Source organism: Corapipo altera, unplaced genomic scaffold (assembly GCF_003945725.1).
Source record: "Corapipo altera isolate COAL_440 unplaced genomic scaffold, ASM394572v1 100, whole genome shotgun sequence".
In the NCBI taxonomy this organism is placed as follows: domain Eukaryota; kingdom Metazoa; phylum Chordata; class Aves; order Passeriformes; family Pipridae; genus Corapipo; species Corapipo altera.
Genome location: NW_020884952.1, coordinates 171,386 through 190,779, shown reverse-complemented (window position 1 = coordinate 190,779; position 19,394 = coordinate 171,386). Strand labels below are relative to the sequence as shown.

Genomic DNA, 19,394 nt, shown 5'->3' with positions numbered 1-19,394 from the left:
CAGAGTGAAGCCTTTTATCCTGTGACCCACTGACAGGGGTCATAAGTTTGATTGTATTAGAGAAGGGAATGGATTTCCTATGAAAGCATAACCTCAGGAGCCCCAACTCCAAAAAGAATGTTAGACTTCTGTTACCCAGAACTTCATTCTAAATGTTTAAAAGCTGCTTTTGAGTATGTCTAACATACAAGTTCTCCCTTAAAAGAATTCTTTTTGGAAAAATTGCCGCTTCCAGAACATTGCAAGGGAAGTTGTTTGTTGTATTTGCACTTGCCAAAGTCAAGCACAATACAGAGAAGCTGCTGCACAGCTTCCCCCACACTGTGATGTCAACATGCCTCACGTTTATCTAAATATCTTTTTGTTTCAATACTTCCCTCCATCTGGACTGGAGATTTCCAGTCATGCCAAATATTTTGATAGTTTTTTGTTAAACACAGTTCTAGGCCAGGCACAATCCAAATCAATATAAGAGCTACACATATTCATGGTTAAACAATAAACTCCTGGCTGGCACATTCTACTACTAGAAATAACAACAGCCTTCAAAAGAGGAATGGTAGCAAATCACAATTTCTGTTAATATATTAAAATTAAATCTCTGCTAAGAGCATGTAGGAAAGTTACCTTCTGCCATTCAAGTTCCTGTTTCTCTACAACAATTTTATTTATTTGATCTTCATAATTAGTCTCCGTTTCCTGGTTAAAAAAAAAAACAAAGAAACAAATATAAGACAGTACCTGCAAATCAAACACCAACATAAGTCGTGTATTCATATTTCTTCTTCCTTTACAGTCCAGTACACACAACAGCATGTGTCTGCACACCACACTGATAAAAAAGAAACAGAAGCTCTCTGGATGTGGCAAAATAGCAGATGAATTCAGCTGGTTTGGTCAGAAAATTTGCAGAATAAATAACATTGATTGAAATGCATAGCAGAAGATTAGGAGCTGGGATTACAGCTCTCTTAATTAGTGGAATAGTTCCCTCTTCACACATATTATCTTCTGCATCTTACAACAAAAACCAGACTCAAAGGGAATAAACCAGACTTGACTTCACCATTGAAAAATGATTCTGATGAAGAGAGTCAAAACAAGGAGATGAAGAGAAATTCAGCAAGCTGCAAAATGCTTTATGGATCCACTGTAGTCAATGATACAGATAATCATGGTTAATGACTCAGAATCTTTAGGACTTCTTAAATGTTCCACTCACAGCATTTGAACCTTTATGCTTTTTGACATCTCCTAGGACAAGTGAAAAGTTTGTGCCACCAATTACTTCTGTTATTATGGAAAAAGCTAAATGTTTATCATAACCTTCTGTGCTGAGAAGCCTCCAGACCTACCAAATAAAAGAAGTTAAACAGAATCATGGATAATAAACACATTTTTGATAAGATGAGCTACCAGAAAATCTGAGAAGACCATAACTGAAGTCTGAAGTTTCCTTCACAATCCAGAAGAGGTACTAGCAACAGGAAGGTGTGTTCTCCTCTTTCCCTGTTCTTTCAGAATCACCTTATCAAGAATCAAACTATTACTGTGATAATAAATGAGCCTTATCTGCTGATAATCACAGATGGTAAAAAATTACGAGAATTTCCCTGAAACATTCTGGTATGAAAGTCAAATTTTCCCAACAGGAATCAGCTTCCCTTTTGAACCAAATTTTTATGAGCATGGGCCTTCCTTTACAAATAAAATAATAAAAAAAAAAAAAAAAAAAAAAAGGAAGAACAGGTTCCCCTGTGGAACAGTCATGACTTCTTGCAAGAACAATATTCAGGGTTTGATGCATGTCATAAGCAATCCACCACTGTCCTTTTATTGCATGTAGTCAAAATAATGAATATCCCTTAAAGATCTAGGGAGCTACACTAATGTGTCACTCTGAGCCTCAAAAGGCAGATTTCCTGCCTTTTCTCTGCACACTGATGATCAGCTTGAAAAGGGGACCACATTAAGGTAAGACAGACTTCTCTTTGATGAATTGTTGCACTAATAGCATTTGTTGAGGTCTTGTGTTGGACACGCTCCAACAAGGGCCAAACTGACTGAGTGAGGGTAAAAGAATATTCCCAAAACTTGAACGGTGTATTTTGATATATTATGTGCACATTTATGCTCTTTTGAGTTCAACTTCCCCACTAGAGTTTAAAACCTGCAATGTAAATGCATGAATAAATTAGTGCTCTTGAAATGACTCACGTGTCAAGAAGTGATTATAATCCTTAGGAAAACAGTGACATCTCAGAAAAAAAAAAAAAACAAAACAAACCAACACATGGATTTTGCTAGTAAAAAATTAAAAGCAGGCCTCGAAAAAATTATTGCCTTAAAACTGGGGTTTAAGTAAAATTCTACTGAATTGCAGTCCCATGAACAACTATTACTTACCATGAGGAAATAAAAAAAAATCCCCTCTGGATGAAGTAATACATTTCCTGACACACTGAAAGAACAAACTGAGGCTCCTTCTCCTTCCACAGTGAAGCAAACAACACAAATGCTTTGGTTATCAAGTATGCTGCATCTTTAAGAAGGGCAATTCTTTCCTAAACTCAATACAAATGAGGGTTCCAAGTTTTTGATACAAGGATATTTACAACACTTCAACAACTGGTGCAGAACAGTTCTAAAGAAGATTTTGCAACCCTTTCCACTTAGCATAATATTTGATTCGAGGTCCCACTGTATCATCAACAGAAAATAAAATGGTAAAATACATCCTGAGGTGATTTAAAGGAGGTTTTTGACATCTTTTATAGGGTTTAGGGTCAAAACTGACTTCCTTGATTAACAGACAGTTTACAGGTACATGTGTGGATGGAAACACTCTTCTATCCACAGGAGGCTACTGAGCATTTAAAGAGATGTTTGCAGGGTCTAAAAATATACCTCAACACTCATGTGAATTTTACATTTTAAAAAACACTAAACATAAATATAAAATTAAAATCTGGCTTACAGAAAACTAGAGAAAAGTTCTTTAGCTTTTGCTTCTCTAGTAAGTACCAGTAGAATATAGATGGAGACCTAAAGATTTCATATGTTTTAAGGCAAAAAAAAATTAAAATTAAGAGAACTTGAAAGATTATCAATGCTTCCCAGTTCTGCCCTAACAAATAGTACTTCAGAGTTGCAATGACTTTGTTTTCTGATACTAATCTATAAGTACTGAAGGAAAATACATCCCCTTCATTTCCCTGGAGTGTTAAAACCAAACAAGTTTGACTTAGAGCTCCTTATAAAGGTGTAATCTTAAACCATTTATGTCATCAAGCAACAAATGCTATTAAAATGATATATTATTAGGAAAAGTGTTGCTCAAAATTGTAAGAAAATGGCATTAAATTCCATTTTAAGCAAGTCCTTTGCTGCGAGTACCGAACAGGATAAGAACCAAAGTTCTAAGTGAACAACACTCCTCCAACCTACTTCCCAGATTATAAAGGAAAATCTGGAAACTATCAAAAATGTGAATGTATGTAACTACTGTTGAAAAAAATAAACATCATAAATACTTAAACTGAGAATGACAATTACACGACAGAAACGTTCTCATGTGAAATCGCCAACAGTTATAAGCCTTATCCATCATTTTTACATCTTTCAAAGGACATTTACAGTTTACCCATTTTGAATGGCAAGCTTTTAAAACTTGTGTGAAGCACTTTTTTTTTTTTAGAAGTTCTATCTAGCTGTTTAATAAGACAAAAACATTTTTGTCGTACTTAGGAGGACGATATTGTACATAACTCTGATGAGGTATCGAAAACCCACAAAACCTTAGAAGTGTTCATTTTTTATTAGACGCCTTAGGACTACATGGATTTAAGTGTTTTTATAAAAAAGACTACCATAACAATAAAAGAGGAGTAATTTGATGGTTTATTTACTCGTTATAACCTTTAGAAAGTGTCAAGCCTTCTTTAAAGTGTTTGCTTCAGGCTGTGGTTTTACAAGATGGGCTGTGGATTGGTCAAGCCCCCTCGATTCCTGACCCTGAACAGATTTAGGAACAGAGTACAGCTGGCTCATGTCCAAGCAGCCAAAACTGCTGCTAGGTACTTTTATTATCTTTTTCAAACTCACAATCTACCTCCTACAAAATTGCACATCCAATTCTCATGCAGGTCAATCAAATACTACTCACTGAAACTGCAGTTTCCCGTTGTTTCATACTGTAATTAGAATTCCTTTCACGAACTAAACAGAGCAGTATAACTTTTAGTGGACTTCATGGATATCACTTTTAAGTTTGGGTTCCAGCACAGATTTTAAAGGGAGAGAAAATATTTATAGCAGAGTTATCCTAACTTTAGTTCCTGATAAAACACTTTTGGATCTTAATAGTTATGACAGTTAACAAAAAACTGTAGCAACCATATGTTTGGAACCTGTTCTCAAAACCTTCAGAAGCAGAGACACAGAAATTTATCCCAACCACCTTTTTCCTTTGGAAATCTCTCATTGCTCTGTCTTTGACTCCACTGCACAGGCTGCAATTGTTCTGTATTTAAATAAATCTCTTCTATTGAAATATATTCCTAGATGTGCATTGCATTGATACTTCCAGTGCTCTTCTCTCCAACTGCAAGCATTGTTTCTCCCCCCTTTAATTTCTTTTTTTTCCTCTACCCATTAAGAAAATGAAATCAAACTCTTCACCATTCCTATTGTTTGTTAGCAGTTAGAATTGTTCCTTGCAATAAACCTCACTAAAATCTTGCTTTTTCATAGCAGCCTCTTTATTTCCAGAAAATGTTTCTCCTTTACTTTCTAAAATACTAATTGTCCTTCTCATGAACAACTATTAAAACACACAGTATTAAAACATTTCTTTCTTTCATGATTCTATACTTATCCTATGCAGTAACCTGAAAATAACTTAAAACCAAGCTCTGTTTAATTAAAAAAAAAAAAGTAAATCTGTATTTATGCAATAATTTCATTCAATCTCATGGGTTTGGTCACTGTAGATGGTTGCCACAGATCTGCCTACAGAGCTACAGGTGCCTCTGGTGCCCTTTTTAACTTTTCTGCTGTTCTACACCTCTGAAGGGGGTTCTTCTTCTGCAGAACATGCCTCCAACAAGATTTAGCACTTGGTATATTGTAATGTTTCTAGGGATTTTTTTTAGGTCTAGATATAGGCCAACAAATATGACCATTATGATCACAACTGGTATGTTCCCCAATATTGTAATGCCACTAATAACTCAAGTTCAGTCCCTCTGCTTTGCTCATTCTGAGAAGTTCATGGTTTCATCAACTTTCTTCACTTAATATCTCAAAAAGCAACTTGTCTTTTGGGCCCAAGTGACATTTCCAGTCCCATTTTGCAGTGCAAAGCAGAAGCACATTTTTGGAAAGGGAGAGAGTAGTCAAGGGTGAGCAAAGCTCCTTCATGTCCTGCCTCTAAGAAGAACTAAAAAGAGGCCTCTGTGCTGAAGGACACAGGTCAGAAGAGCCAAAGCCACAGCAAAGTCAGAGTAGGAGGAATTTGAGATAAATTGCTCAAAACACTCTGAAAAGAAGAGCACATTTAGCTCTGCAGCATCAGGGTGAACTGTGGCTTCTGAGAACAGCAACCAGGGGGAAAAAAAATCGAGGAGAGGTGTTGTGAGAGCCATAATGTCTGTCTGCAGCATGGCAAGAGATGTGAGTCAGGATCTGGCTCTTTTAGCAAATAAGTAAATATCCTTCTTGTGTTTTCTTCCTCAGTGGCTGCTCACTGGCTACAGCATCAAAGTAGGTAAGCACCAAAAGGTCTCACATATCAAAAGAGCAGAAGGCAGAAGACAGAAAGCAACAGAAACTCAGAAAAACAGGGGAGAGAAAGAGGGGAAAAGAGCAATAGGGGCAGGGAAAGTGAGTGACCAGCAAAATGATAGCACCAACCAGCTTTTAAAGAATATTCCTGTCCATAATATGGAACTGATTCCAGAATGAATTCCGAGAACCCACATTTCTGTGCTGTGATCACAGATATGAAACTCCTGTGAGCACAGGCAGAAATTCCGTGGCAAATCAGACATCTCATCCCCCCTTCTGGTGGCTGGTTCTAATGCCACCTGCTACATCCACACACTCCTTTGGCTCAAGCAAGGGCAAAGTTTTATGCAGTGCTTGATGTTAAATAGTAGGGTGATAAGTACCAGTAACAGCAAGTCAATATGGCTTCAATTTACAAAGGGTCGTGGGTTTTTTGGGGTGGGAGGTGAGGGTTTGTCCAGGATTCTAAAGAATCCTATATTAAAATCTTTATTTGAACACAGAAAATGGTTTTTTCATGGGTAAAATCAATGTTCTTTGGAAATCCAATGTTCTTTGATACAACACAGTTTTCTTTTATGGCAAATATTACCCTTGTGAGAAACACAAGAAAATCTGAGAGCAGGAAAAAAATTATTAAGTATTTTAGTTAAAAGAGAAGCACTACCAAGTTATACCTATATCATAACTGCTCAAAGAGTAAAATTCACTGTTTGTCACTTTGGCTAAACAGAAGAGTATCAAAGTTAATGAATCCAAGGCACAAAGGACAGACTCTATAGTATCACCCAGGCTTTATGAGGTCTCAGTTAACACCAGGAAGAGCCTCAACAGCTGCTTGTTTTCAGGTATGGAAACAGGTCACTGAGTCTTATCCTTTGCACCAAATAAAACATTACTAAAATTTTACAAATCATCACTAAAATTTATCTGCCTTGTGTCCAGCTAATCAACATCTACAGTGCTTCAGCTGCTACTTAAAACCATCCATACCCCCAGGGTGTTAGAATTCCCTTGATTTCTTAGGTTTACATGCTTTTCTACCTAAGGATGGTTTTTTTGGTATCCAGGACAAGGAAGAAAATAACACACTATATCTGCTTTTTTGTCCTTGTAAACATTTTTCTTAGACCTGATGTCAGTTGTCCTACATGTATTATACGTCAGAAAGCATTAAAGACTTCCAATTTGACCTACTACTCTACAACTTTATGTTGCCAAAATTGATTATATTTATCCCTAAAGAAAAGGATCATCTCTTGTATCCCAATAGGATGCACTCAGCTGACTGTGGAGCAAGGCTGACAGACTTGGAACAAAGTGAATGGGATATCCAGCACAAAAGAATCCCTGCTCAGTGTTTGATGAGTGGGAAAGCTAAACTGGAAAAAAAAAAAAAAATAGGACATTCAAACTACTGGAGTGTAAAGTAATCCCTGGGGGGGAAGAAGAAAGGGAAATGTAATTTTTGGTAGGTTTTAATTACATAAATATTCATATTATGTCAATTCATATTGAGAACAAAGACCCTATGGAACAGCCAAAAGAATAAAGTGAAGCTGTATCAAGTATTAGCATTTAAGCAATTTATTCTTTAAAACAAACATGCCCAGCTATCAGTAACTGGGATTTCATCTGCCTGGGATTTCATCTCACTTACTATGAGAAAATCCTCAAACTTATTTTTGAGAATTTAATACAACTACACATTTAACCAAGAAAAACTGAGAGATGCTTTGAAGTTACTCCATGAATTTATTTGAATAAGCATATTCAGGAAAAAAAAAAAAAAGACATTTCTACTTTAAAATAGTATCTGATGGCATCAAGTAAGGACTGCATCAAGTCTCTCAAAATACTTTCATATTTAAGAGTTTGATTTTCATCTGTCTAGCTTCACACTGATAATTTCATCTCCAAATTTATTTTTATTAATCTGAATTTATACTGCAGCTTAACCAACCATCCAAGGCAGTTTATTAAACTCAAAATACACAAAAGTTCCTGTCCTGAAGAGTCTCCCAAGTGACAAGCAAGACCAACAACGGGAAGAAAAACAGAAGCAAACAGATGTAAAGTAATCTCATCTAAGGTCAAGCCACAGGTCAAAGACAAAATTGAGAGTAAAATGCACCGTACTGGCTCTGCTGCCTCCCTCAGGCTGTCAGGGCTGCTGAACCTCACTAGAACCTGGAAAAGAAGTGGCAAAAGCAGCAAGAAACCTGCAGAACTGCAACTTTTCCTTCGCTTTCTTACGGAGCAGATGACACAGTTTTTATGTTCTGTTCTTGTCCGTGGAAAAATGAGCAGGGTGCAAGACAAGCACAGTAATCCTCTGAGTTATCCCTGTGCTTTGGGCTGGGCACTACCTCCCTCTCAGGGCTGGTTAACAGAATAACCTCACCTCGGTTGAATTTGTAAAAAACTCAGACCTAAAATCAGGGGAGGATTTTGTAGATGGTTTTTTTTGGGGGGCAAAAACATCCATACGAAGTTCTACCTAAAAAGATGACACCACGCACAGCCATATTATTCTATAACCCTTGCTTGTTCAAAATATTAATGCTTTATATTCCAAATTTCAAACATACTAAGCAAGCAGCCCTGAAATGATTGTTAAATCAAAACAAAGCAAAATGCATCCAGGGATACTTGAAGATTTCAAACTGGTTGCCTGTAAAACGCTCAATCTTTTTTTTTACCTAAATTTCCACCTAAACAGGTAAATATAAAAAAATATATGTATTTTTAGGGTAAAGGTAAAGCACAGCTATTTTAGAAACTCAAGGCCATGTCTTAACTGTGGAATTGACTCTTGGCATTTGCATCAATTTTGAAACTAAAAATACCTTTAAGGCAAAAAATTACTCACCTTCACAGGACGACTTTTTAAAATCACAGAATCTTGTAGTATAGCAGACAAACAAAAACAGAGAAACAAAACCAAAAAAATCCCCAAAGATGAAACTCCAGAGCACTCCAGAAAGACTGCAGGCTCTGACCAAGTGCATCAAAAATGCAAGGTTAAGTTAACAATGTAAATGGAATTCAGCTAACAGATCTTACAAGGAAAAGCATACTGCAATTATGAGAACAACAGTTAAATTATTCAGTCTTTACTTTTTAATACAAAAATAGTTAGGCTGGACTAAACACTACCATTGTAACACAGCTCTGGGGATCAGACCATGGTGGATTTCAACAATACTGCACCAAGAAGGCAGCATCATGCAGCCTCTTTCTACTTTTTATTTTATGGCAGTCATTCTTTTGTTTATGGCAGTCATTCTTTTCTTTATGGCTTTTAAAGAGAGGATTATAGCATTTAACTTAGATCAAAATAAGCATAAATCAAGCATGTCATCAGTACTAATATTTTAAAAGTAATAATACAGATATTTTGAACAGGTCAAATTCATAAATGAAGCAAGATGCACTTTGGGTCTTTCAATATACACAATATACAGTTCAGGAACACTGAGGGGGGAAATAGAACCAAATGTTCACACTCCCATATAACTGGAAAAGGAACCAGAGAAAAATACAACTGAAAAAATAACTACAGGAAAACACAGCTGCCTTCACCAGTGCAGAATCAATTTTACCTTGGCACTACAGGATGATTCAACTCATAGTTAAAAAACAAAACACCCCCACCCTGATACTCAATGCACTGTTATTGCAGGGATCCAGCTTAATAGTCTAGCAACTCAAAAATGGTGAAATAAAGTTATCACAGTAGCTCTTTGCCCTCTTATGTAATTCTGAAAAGCACAAATAAATGGACAAAAATAAGTCAAAGTCATTGCTCTTCTGCCAAATGCCAAATCAATTTTGAAAAGAGAAAGACTTGGGGACTTGGCAATTACTTGGATTCTTTCTTTTCTGTCAAAGTCTGTTCTTAAAGAGAAGAACTACAACGAAATACAAAAATGTAATGTAGATAATTTTGTCAATAGCCTGGTCATCAACTATCAACTTTGCACACTAGCACGGGAAAACCGAATTCATTCCCCTACAACCCTGTTGTCTTTGTGGTGCCTACAGAGAAATTTGTAATACAGACACTACCCAAGCCTATGATATTTTTAAACAAAACCCTGGCTGGTGAATTACTTAAAACACAAGCACGCTCCTGCAGCATTTTCTCTGATTACACACAGGGAGACAGAGACAAGACAAAGACACTAAAGCCAATACAAACAAATTTACCCTCCTGATCCGCAGTTCTTCTATTGCCTCCAACAAACTCGTTTTGAAGTCCAACAGTCGAATGGAAAGTAACGTCTCTGATGGACTCTGAAGAGTGGAGTCAAGTGCCTGTGCTTTGAAGTCTTCATCCATTCTTCCAACTTGTCTCTGCAAAATTAAGATGTGCATTTCCTCTCAGGTTTAAGAGAACATTCAAACTGCAAAACTTGCAAATATGGAAGCTAACTCTTTTTTGTAAAGATTAAAACTACTAACTGCAGCCATTGTGCAATTAGCAATATTTCCATTTCAAATTCGTGTGCAATACTGTAAAAGAAAACAAACAGTTTCATCAGTAATCCACAGTATTCCTTTCCTTCTCCCCTTTACCTTTTTGGTTTGGTTTTAGTTTTAAACAAGGACTGATGAGCAGAAAGAAGTAGCACAGGCTGTTTTCTAGACCTACTGCCCTGCACTGGCATGAAGGTGCTGCAATTAATGCATCAGGCCACGAAAAAGTAACTGCCTACCTACAAGGTTTCAAAAATCACAACATGGGCTCACTTTTAAAGGAAACCTTCAGACTGGCCTGAAATTAGGAACTCAAGGTAATATTCACAGTCCCTGCTTCTGAATTTTAACAAGAAAACTTTCTGATTCTGCTCCTACTAGATCAAGTAACAAACTGTTGTACTCTAAGCCAGCTGCATCAGCTGTTGTCAAGCAAGGAGTTGTGCTGACATGAGCCCCGGGTGCCTCTGTTAGGACAAAGTGTGTTTGTTAGTGACATCAGAGGAGATTTATTCATAAAAATTTTATTTTACATTTTTTTCACAAAATGTACAGAACAACTGTACACACTTCATGTGCATTTCCAGGATTATAATTTTTAATTCTTGAGCCTGAATTTTCAGCAGTCCACTAGAATACAGGACACCATCCCTCCCAGAGACACCCCGTGTGTGTCTCTGCACTAAGAATTACAGAGGTAGGGTTAGAGCACAGGAGTTATGACTGACCTGGCTGCTCCAAAGAACCTCTAGGAAAGAATTCCTGCAGGAAGAACAGAGACCTGGTCTGTATCATGGGGCCATAACAACTACAAATCAGGGCTCACCACTTTTTCTGCTGTTGTCTAAATAAACCCCTCACACAGATCACGTTTAAGCTGCTTGGTCAGGGATAACAGATTGACTCCTTGCTCAGCTGCCCCACCACCAAAGTTATTTTGTTAGTGAAACAATGGGTTTGCTAAAAAAAAAAAAAAAGACAAATCAGGCTCATTTTTGCCTTTCATTTTCAAACATATGACCAACACTGAACTGCTCAGTATGAAATATATAAATTCTTTTGTCGGTGTCAAAATGTGTGTGTTTGAAGGACTTCTGAAGAGGCAGCAAATCAAGTCTGAATAAGAACCTTGCATAAACATGCACCACTTCAGGCAGCAAATCTGTTGTGTCAACGTGCCAGCATGAATCAGGCACTGTGCAGGCAATCTGCATACATTTTAGACACGGTTTAGGACGAGGCTGTTTGGGGTTTTTTTTTAAAGAAAAACATTAGGATAAAAAAACCACTACTTGTATTTTAGCCAAAGAATTTAGAATTGGTGAAGTCACGCTCTCCCAAAAGTACATTGAAAATTTTGTTTGTCTCACCCAAGTTTTCAAAACTGTTTCCTTACTGAGAGATGTTGCACCAATAACTCATGAGGAACTACCACATACAAACTTTTGATAAGCAAGTATTGGGAGATGATCATAGCTACAAATCTAATAAAAATGCTCATATTATGCCCAATAGATTAGGCAGAGAGTCACTTGATTTCACTGTCAATCATCCTATATTCTGATCTGAAGGGGACACTTTGGCAAATATAATGACACATGCTCTAATTCCATTGCTGTCAGGTGACATTACAGGTTTGGAGTTGGGCAATCCTAAAGTGATGGATTTTTACAAGACAGTGCTGGTGCCACATGGAGAATCCTGGTAGCCTGTGTTAATAAGGGGAAAAAAATTAAAAGTGCCTGTGAAAAACTTGGCTCAGAAAAAGGATCCATCCCACAAAGGCAGGTGCACTTGAAGAAGTGAACTTCAGCTATGAAATCATCTCTATTCAGGTCAGCCAATAGAAGAATGTACATTAACTGATACACACCAAGGCTTCTGATTTTTCCTTCCCATCACAGGAGCAATCTGAGAATTGTTTTCTCAAGGGGATGTTTTCAAACCAAGGCTATACTCTAAGGGACAGAAGAAAAAGGGCCTCAGGCATCCATGGGCTTTCTCTCAGCTCAGTGATCTCAGCAGGAGCACTTGACAAACAAGGTTTCCCCTCCCTAAGGCCGTGAGTGAGGATAGACACCTTCCCTCTTTCCTGAGCGAAGCTCATTGAGTCTTCCCCCGTCCCTTCAATCTGACAGTCCTGTTTTCTCACGGGCTATTTGTACTCAGGCAGCTTTTCCAAAACTGCAGCAAAAATGCTTCCCAGCCTATTGCTGGAGTCTGCAAGGAACAGTGTGTGTTAGACACACTCCCTCCTGCCCTCCTCGGAATTCAGCACCAGACACCTCCGTGGTCTCTTCCCCCACTGAGAGATCAAAGAACTCGGTTACCTGCACACGAGTTTGCTTGGCTAGAAACTAAAATACACAAAATATAACAATAAGGTTACAAAATACTTTAAGTTACCTACCAGACTGATAAACCCCCTACTTTCGATATCACACATCCATACAATCCTCTAGAGCCACTGCAGAGGTACGTGATAAATAATAAACGCCCTTCTTCACAGAAAATTTAAAAAAAATTCTTGTGTAATCAAAGATATTTCCAAAGAGATGCATTTTTACTTTAGCAATTGGTATTTGTCAGAATACCTGTAAAATAATTAAAATCTGAAGCATATATATGATAAGTGTCTGAAAGTGAAAGATTGAAGTTCCTATTTTGAAGCTTTTACTATATTTGCTTTCCTGTCATTTGCTTTACGTTTAACAAAATAAGGACAAAAATTACTTTTTAAAAAGCACATTAAAAAAATCCATTTTAACACATTTTTAAGTGTCATAAAGGGCTTTATATTTTTGAAAAGCACTTATTAAAAATTACATCTTAAATACCCTACACCAGAAAGTAAGTTAGCCTATAAGCCTGATAGGGGTCAGGGTAATAACACAGAATGAACAAATTACACTGTCATTCCACTTAAATTATTTAAGTTATTTAATTTGACCTGTAGATAGTCTCTTGTCTTCTCATCATGCCTGACTTTTAAGTGGGAGGTCTTCATTCATGATGATCCTTTAATGGAAGCAAAGCTTTCTCCATTTAACCCATGGTGTTATCAATCATGTACAGGGATAAATGAGGCTGTAAGATTTTGCCAGTATCACAAATGACACTGTGACCCGAGGCCAACATCTTTATTTGCTTCTCCAGTGATTCACTTCAGCAGATATTAACCAATTTTATAATCCATGAAAGGCAAAATTAAAGGACACCATCCATAAAACAGAATAATTCCTATCAGCAACAAAGTGATGTCTGTATTATCTTATAAATTATATGGCCATACAGTGTGGTAATGTAATGAAGTAAAGATGGTAATAATCAAATGCCTAGGGCAAATGCTAATATGCATTTAATCACACAGCATGAAGCCATTTGTCACTACAGTTGAATGCATGTGTACATAAAATACATGAGTCACGTCCTTATTGTTAGAGTATAACAGCAGCAATTTCACACTATCATTTTACCACAATAACAGCTGCAGGCTTGGATAGTAACTAAAGGCATTCGGACACCCCAAGTGCAACTGAGAGCAATATCTTAAAAAAAAAAAAAACTATTTGGAAATATGGTCCCCCTACTCTTTCACTTCACACATTCCAATATTGCACATGTGCAGAATCCTGTAATATTCCTCTACAAAACCCCTCTCAGGTAAATTGTTGCAACCCCCCGAGTTTCTTTTTAGAAAGGGGGTGATTTATGGCTTTTCAGCATAGGTTGGATCAATTTTTAAGCACGTGTCAACCTTGGTAAGTAATTATTGATTTTCGTTTGTTTGTTTATCAGTACTTACATACACACAAGAAGGAGGCAAAACATCTGCCCCAAAATAATCCAAGGTGTTTGCAAATGCTGCCTCCAGAAAAATTACACTGAAGCAGAAGGATTAAATCTGTGCTTGGTGAAGCTCAGGAATGAAAATATTATTGGACAAACTTTACCTGCTTAAGTTCAGCAACTTCTGATCAAAGGGATGGCCATAAAAATATGTCTGTCCCCAGAAGATGCAGAATGGGGAATAAGAATGAACTCTGTCACCTCTGTGTTTCAGGTGCAGCCCACTAAAACTGACTTCTTACCTGTGAGAAACATTTCTACAACTGTTTGGGGGAAAAAAAAGGACAAAAGTACTGCAGTACAACAGCACAAAACTGCAATAAATTCATCCAGGTACACAGGGCACCTAATACACCCACAGACATAGTTGTGTCCAGTCAAGAGCTGGAATTTAAATCTAAATATGATGAGTTACTGTACTTTCAAGATGTCAGTCCTGCTGTGGAACCATCAAGTCAGATTGCAGTTTAACAATTACGTTTCAGATTTTTGTCATGTTAAACTGAAGAGCATAGAGCACTGTTTGCTTTTAAATAAAATTATTTTGAAAAATATTTGCACACAGAAATGGCATAGCATGACTGAGTTTTATACAAGATGTCATAAGTACTATAAATAAATAATCACCCTACCCAGGAGAAGGTTACCTTTATGACTATTAAAGACCAAAATACATTTAGAGACACTGTGTGGTTCATAAAAAACAAGACAATAAGTCTCACACACATTTTCACTTCCCAAGGAAATGTCTTTTTTATACTGTTCAAACATCTTCCTTTAGTGGAAAGAACTAAAACCAGATTTTACAACAACCCACTGTTATCTTCAAAAAAATAAAGACGAGATAAATCCTTAAGTTCAGTTACAGGTTTCTGAAGTTATAGCTCACACAATAAGTTTAGGAATCAGAAAACAAGCAGCCAGTTGTACCAAAGGCAGCTAAAAGCCCAGACTCCAGGATTCTGCCAGGAAAAGCTCACCAGAAAGAACTGTGAAAGCAAAAGCAGGTGTGCATCCTTTTCCAGATCCCACACATCGTGTCTGTCCCACACCTTGGCTGCAAAAGCCAGGTGGGATTCCTGGGTAAGAAAATCTCCTGGCCATAAAACATGGACTATGAGACAACTCGGTACGTTGCCCATGTAAAGGCAACTGCAGAAAAGAAATCCAGAATAACCTGCATTTTTTAAGAACCATCAACTTGCTAAGAACCCAAATGTAAAGGTGGTCTTTAGGTGGCCTAACACCTATGTTACCAATCTTAAATTTCTTGGGATCACTTTGAATAAAAAAACACTTTTTGAAGACAGGGTTCTCCCTATCACAATTGGCTTTTTTTTATATATATACTTCAGATTCAGACATTCTTCTGTAGGTAGCCTTATTTATTTTCAAACTTTTACAGGCTGAAAAATATTGTATGCAGTCATGTTCAATCGTGCCTTCATTAATTTTCAATTTAGGGATTTATAGATAAATGTTATTTTTCATTTTCTCCTACATCTTCCAACAAGAATTATACTGTCTTTTCTTAGGAAAAACAGCTATTTGTGTACACCAGACATCACCCAAACCCAACCAACACACTGAATTTTCCCACCCAGGATCCATTTGTACAGGTCCAGAAGTGCAACTCCTTAATAAAATTTAAAAAAATCCCAAATTTTTCAGTTTTCAAAAATGTATTGCCAACCTCATAAGAAAATTTCTTTCTAAGAGCTAAGATTAATACAAAAATATATTGGTTTTCATTTACAAACAATTATGTTCTCCCTCAAACCAGAATATCGAGATGGAGACTCTTTTTAAAGACTCAAAACCATGAGACAACAAAAATCTAATATTTGTATTTTTGTAGTGGTGATATTAAATCAAAAAGCATTTGGAGGAGGGATGAGGCAGGCTTGTGGTTTTTGAATGCAGAAAATTATATGACTGCTTGAAATTTTACAGCAAATCAAGTAGTACTGCCAATGCAAAGTACTACTTTTAAAGGACCACCTTATACTAATTTTCATTCTAAATAAATATTGATTTTTACTGAAGTTCCATGGGATTTCCTCTTATTCATACACTACATAAGCACACACAGTGTAAGAATAGCTGTCCTAGGTTGGGTAAAAGGTCCTTCTACCTCTCTATTCATCTAAAACAGAACAAAACAAAAAACAAAAACAAAAATTCTCTTCTACTGAATTAAAGTGAACAGGAATTCTTCTCCTTGACCTTGCAACCACAGGGTTTTTAAATTAGCCCAGAGCACAGATTTGGATCGTGTGTTGCTTTTTATACTGTGGGAGTCAAGCACAACGTTACCATTGGTGTGCAATTTGGGCAATACACCTTTGAACACTGGTGGAACCAGATTGTTTCTTCCAGGCTTTTCTGGAGAACATTCCCCACCCCTTTACTAATGAATTAATAACACTTTGCTGTACCTACTCTCTCAATAACTGGCTCTATCCACCCTTTTTCATGCTCTTTCCCAAAGTTTGAGGTTACACTTTTTTTTAGCTTACCTTAGCAACACAGGGCAGAACTGTCTAGAGGACTCGTGGCAGGAATTCTGAAACAGGGCATAAAACATAAAACCTGTTACCAAAGAAAGCAAAGATGTTGTTCTTTACCACTCTAACAGCTGAATACTTAAAAAACAGACTTATTCCTGACAGTACATGTCCTACACTTCAGCACATCTTAGCCAAGGAAGAGATTTGTGAATGTGCAAGTGTTTCTTATTTTCCAAAGACAGAACAGTCACAGTCACCTCAAACTGTCCTTATCTGTGGAACCAGCAGTTTCTGGCCTAAATTCAATGGCATTTATTTAACTTCTCAATAGAGATTTTAATTGTGGGAGCTCTGCACCTCTCCTACAGTCACCTTTGCCAAAGCCTGGGAAAGTATCATGTCCTGTCCAGGTGGAACCCAATGTTACCTCCATGAGAGAGCACAAGAACTGTCCTTAAAAACGTTTAGAATCTTTGCTGACAAAACCATCATTAGTCACCACCAGTAATCTGAAACAACCTGGTTGGTGATATATCACCTTCCAAAGTTTCAGAGTTTAATAAAACTGTGAGGAAAGTATTGGATAAAGAACTCTCCACTGTTGGAACCCTCAGGTTTTCTTTGTCAAGAAGCAGTCGGTCTTGTTTGGTTGTTTACTAGTTTGCCTAGAAGGTTTTAGTTACCTTTTTTCCTCTTTTGTCCTCTTTTTTTTCCTCCACATTTCCAACTCTGTTTCAATATGTTAATGAAAGTACTGCTAGGGAGTGCAGGTAAGTTAATTATTATAAAATACAGTGATATGGTTAACATCTTCATCTGTCTTTCAAACCCAGTTAAATAAACCAGCTAAGCTTGTTATATGGACACATCATATGATGCCAAAAAAAAAACCAAAAAAAGAACAAAAAAGAAGGAAAGCTGAGAAGACCAAACTGATGACCCAGAAAGCATATGGGAAAGTCCCTCTGAGAGTCTTTTTTATTCAGTCAGCAATACTTCATGTTGATGTGATAGTAAGTGTTTCCAGCAATTATTGCAGTGCTCCAATTGAGGTTTTTAGATCATAACCCAGTAAAGATTACTCCCATCAAACACAGAGGTCTAGGAAACACAACTTGAAGAGTTATGTTTTGTTAGTTCTTCCAGAGTCTGTATTAGCTACCTGTTGGATTCTGGATGAAATTTAGGAGATTGGAGCTGCTTGTTCAAGTACTACATTGCTTGGAATCTGAATTTTTCCTACTACTGAATAAGAGGTTGCCTTCAGTAATTTGAATTCCTTTGATGAAAATACATAAGCTTTCACAAGCTAGCCAGCCCAGGCACGTCCCAAAAATGAGTGATTTAAAATTTTCATATCATATAAGTTTGGTTAGTAGGGTTAACACAGAAATACATTACCAGGATCCTTACTTTCTGTAATCAAAAATAGTTATATATTGTATTGTGTCTGTCTTTTATAGGAAAATACTATGGTAAGACCACAGATAATAACTGAAGGTGTTTTCAACCACAAGTAAAAATACTATTGAGAAACTAGGAAAAAAAAGGTAAGTCATTTCAGCTCAAAAGAGGAAACTCTATGAGCTGCACTCTAATTAAGACTGCAAAATTTTTCTCTACTTATAACATGTCTGTATGTGGGATTAAATTCTCCTTCTCCCTAACCTTTCAATCCTAATATTTTTCAATATTTAATCAGCATCCCGTTAGTTATTAGTATAGAGGCGTTAGCTGTTGAAGGTATTAACAGAACATGGATTTACCCAAATTTTACAGGCACAGAAAAAGCCAGAGGAGTTTTAGCGAGACGAAAAGCCGTTTATGCCCGTTTTAAACACCATGCTGCCACCTAGTCGACAACCTACCGAACTGTGCCGTCCTCTGTGCACTGTAATCGCAGCTAAAGCCACGGAACACAAATCGAAGCGTTTCCCAAACGCACGTTTGTGCAAGGACTAAGTTTTCAGAAGCCACGAGAGCCCCAATTAACACCCCCCCCCCGGCCAGCAGCAGCACTCTGCCAGCACAAAGCGAGCAGAACTGCAGCTTTCAGAGCTCGTTCACGTGCGATTCACTGCAAAAAAAAATATGGATTTATTCGGGTAGCATTCCCATGTGGCAGCTGCTACTTGCTCGTGGTTGTAGTCGTGAAGCATCTACACCAAATGTAGAACAAGGAAATAAATAGACACGGTACCATCAATTAAGGGATCAGTCCAAAAAAATGTAATATGAACATTAAAAATATTCTCGCTGAGGAATGAAGAAAACCATGCCCATAGATGAGAAATATAAAGACCTGTGAAATTTAGTTTTATCAGTTAGGGGAGGCTGACTGCATCAGTCAGAACCACACTGAGCTGTGGAGAGTTTCTTACATGACAGTCTCATTAAGGGGAATAAATTGCTCTCTTGCCTAAATCTAATCCAAAAGATTAGGGACACGGAAGCAGGAGGAGCAAACGATCTCCTGTGTCAGCAAGTTCACTCACTGTTGATATGTAACCTCTTTCCAACATTTTGGAAGTATCTATGTTATATCCAGAAAAAAAATTATTTCCCTGAAGGCTGGTTTGTTTCTTTTTTTTCTTCTCTCTTCCTTTAAAGGTGTCTGACGAGAAGTACCACTTTTTCCTCTACAAACCACTCCTCAACTAATTAAATATTAAATATTTTGGTATCCCTATGGCAAAGCTTCAAAAGGAACTAAATTATTATCTCAGTGGGGCATAACATATGAAAATCGTTTATTTTTGCCTGAGC

At 37.1% G+C, this 19,394-nt stretch overlaps 1 protein-coding gene across 8 annotated transcripts in view; it reads right to left on the bottom strand.

The window, feature by feature from the left end:
• CCDC73 (coiled-coil domain containing 73) overlaps window positions 1-18,511 on the bottom strand; it is a 63,539-nt gene extending 45,028 nt beyond the window's left edge. For 2 of the 8 annotated variants that reach the window (XM_027663303.1, XM_027663304.1), the window contains exons 1-5: window positions 18,497-18,511; window positions 17,791-17,873; window positions 16,638-16,684; window positions 10,000-10,154; window positions 628-699 (exon numbers count right to left, since the gene is read on the bottom strand). In XM_027663303.1, the coding sequence (XP_027519104.1) occupies window positions 628-699; window positions 10,000-10,131 (204 nt within the window). In that variant the 5' untranslated portion in view covers window positions 10,132-10,154; window positions 16,638-16,684; window positions 17,791-17,873; window positions 18,497-18,511. Of the gene's footprint in view, window positions 1-627; window positions 700-9,999; window positions 10,155-10,997; window positions 11,032-16,637; window positions 16,685-17,790; window positions 17,874-18,394; window positions 18,439-18,496 lie in introns of those variants that run through there. The other 6 variants (XM_027663296.1, XM_027663300.1, XM_027663298.1 and 3 more) reach the window with 5 other exon arrangements.
• Window positions 18,512-19,394: the final 883 nt, after the last annotated feature.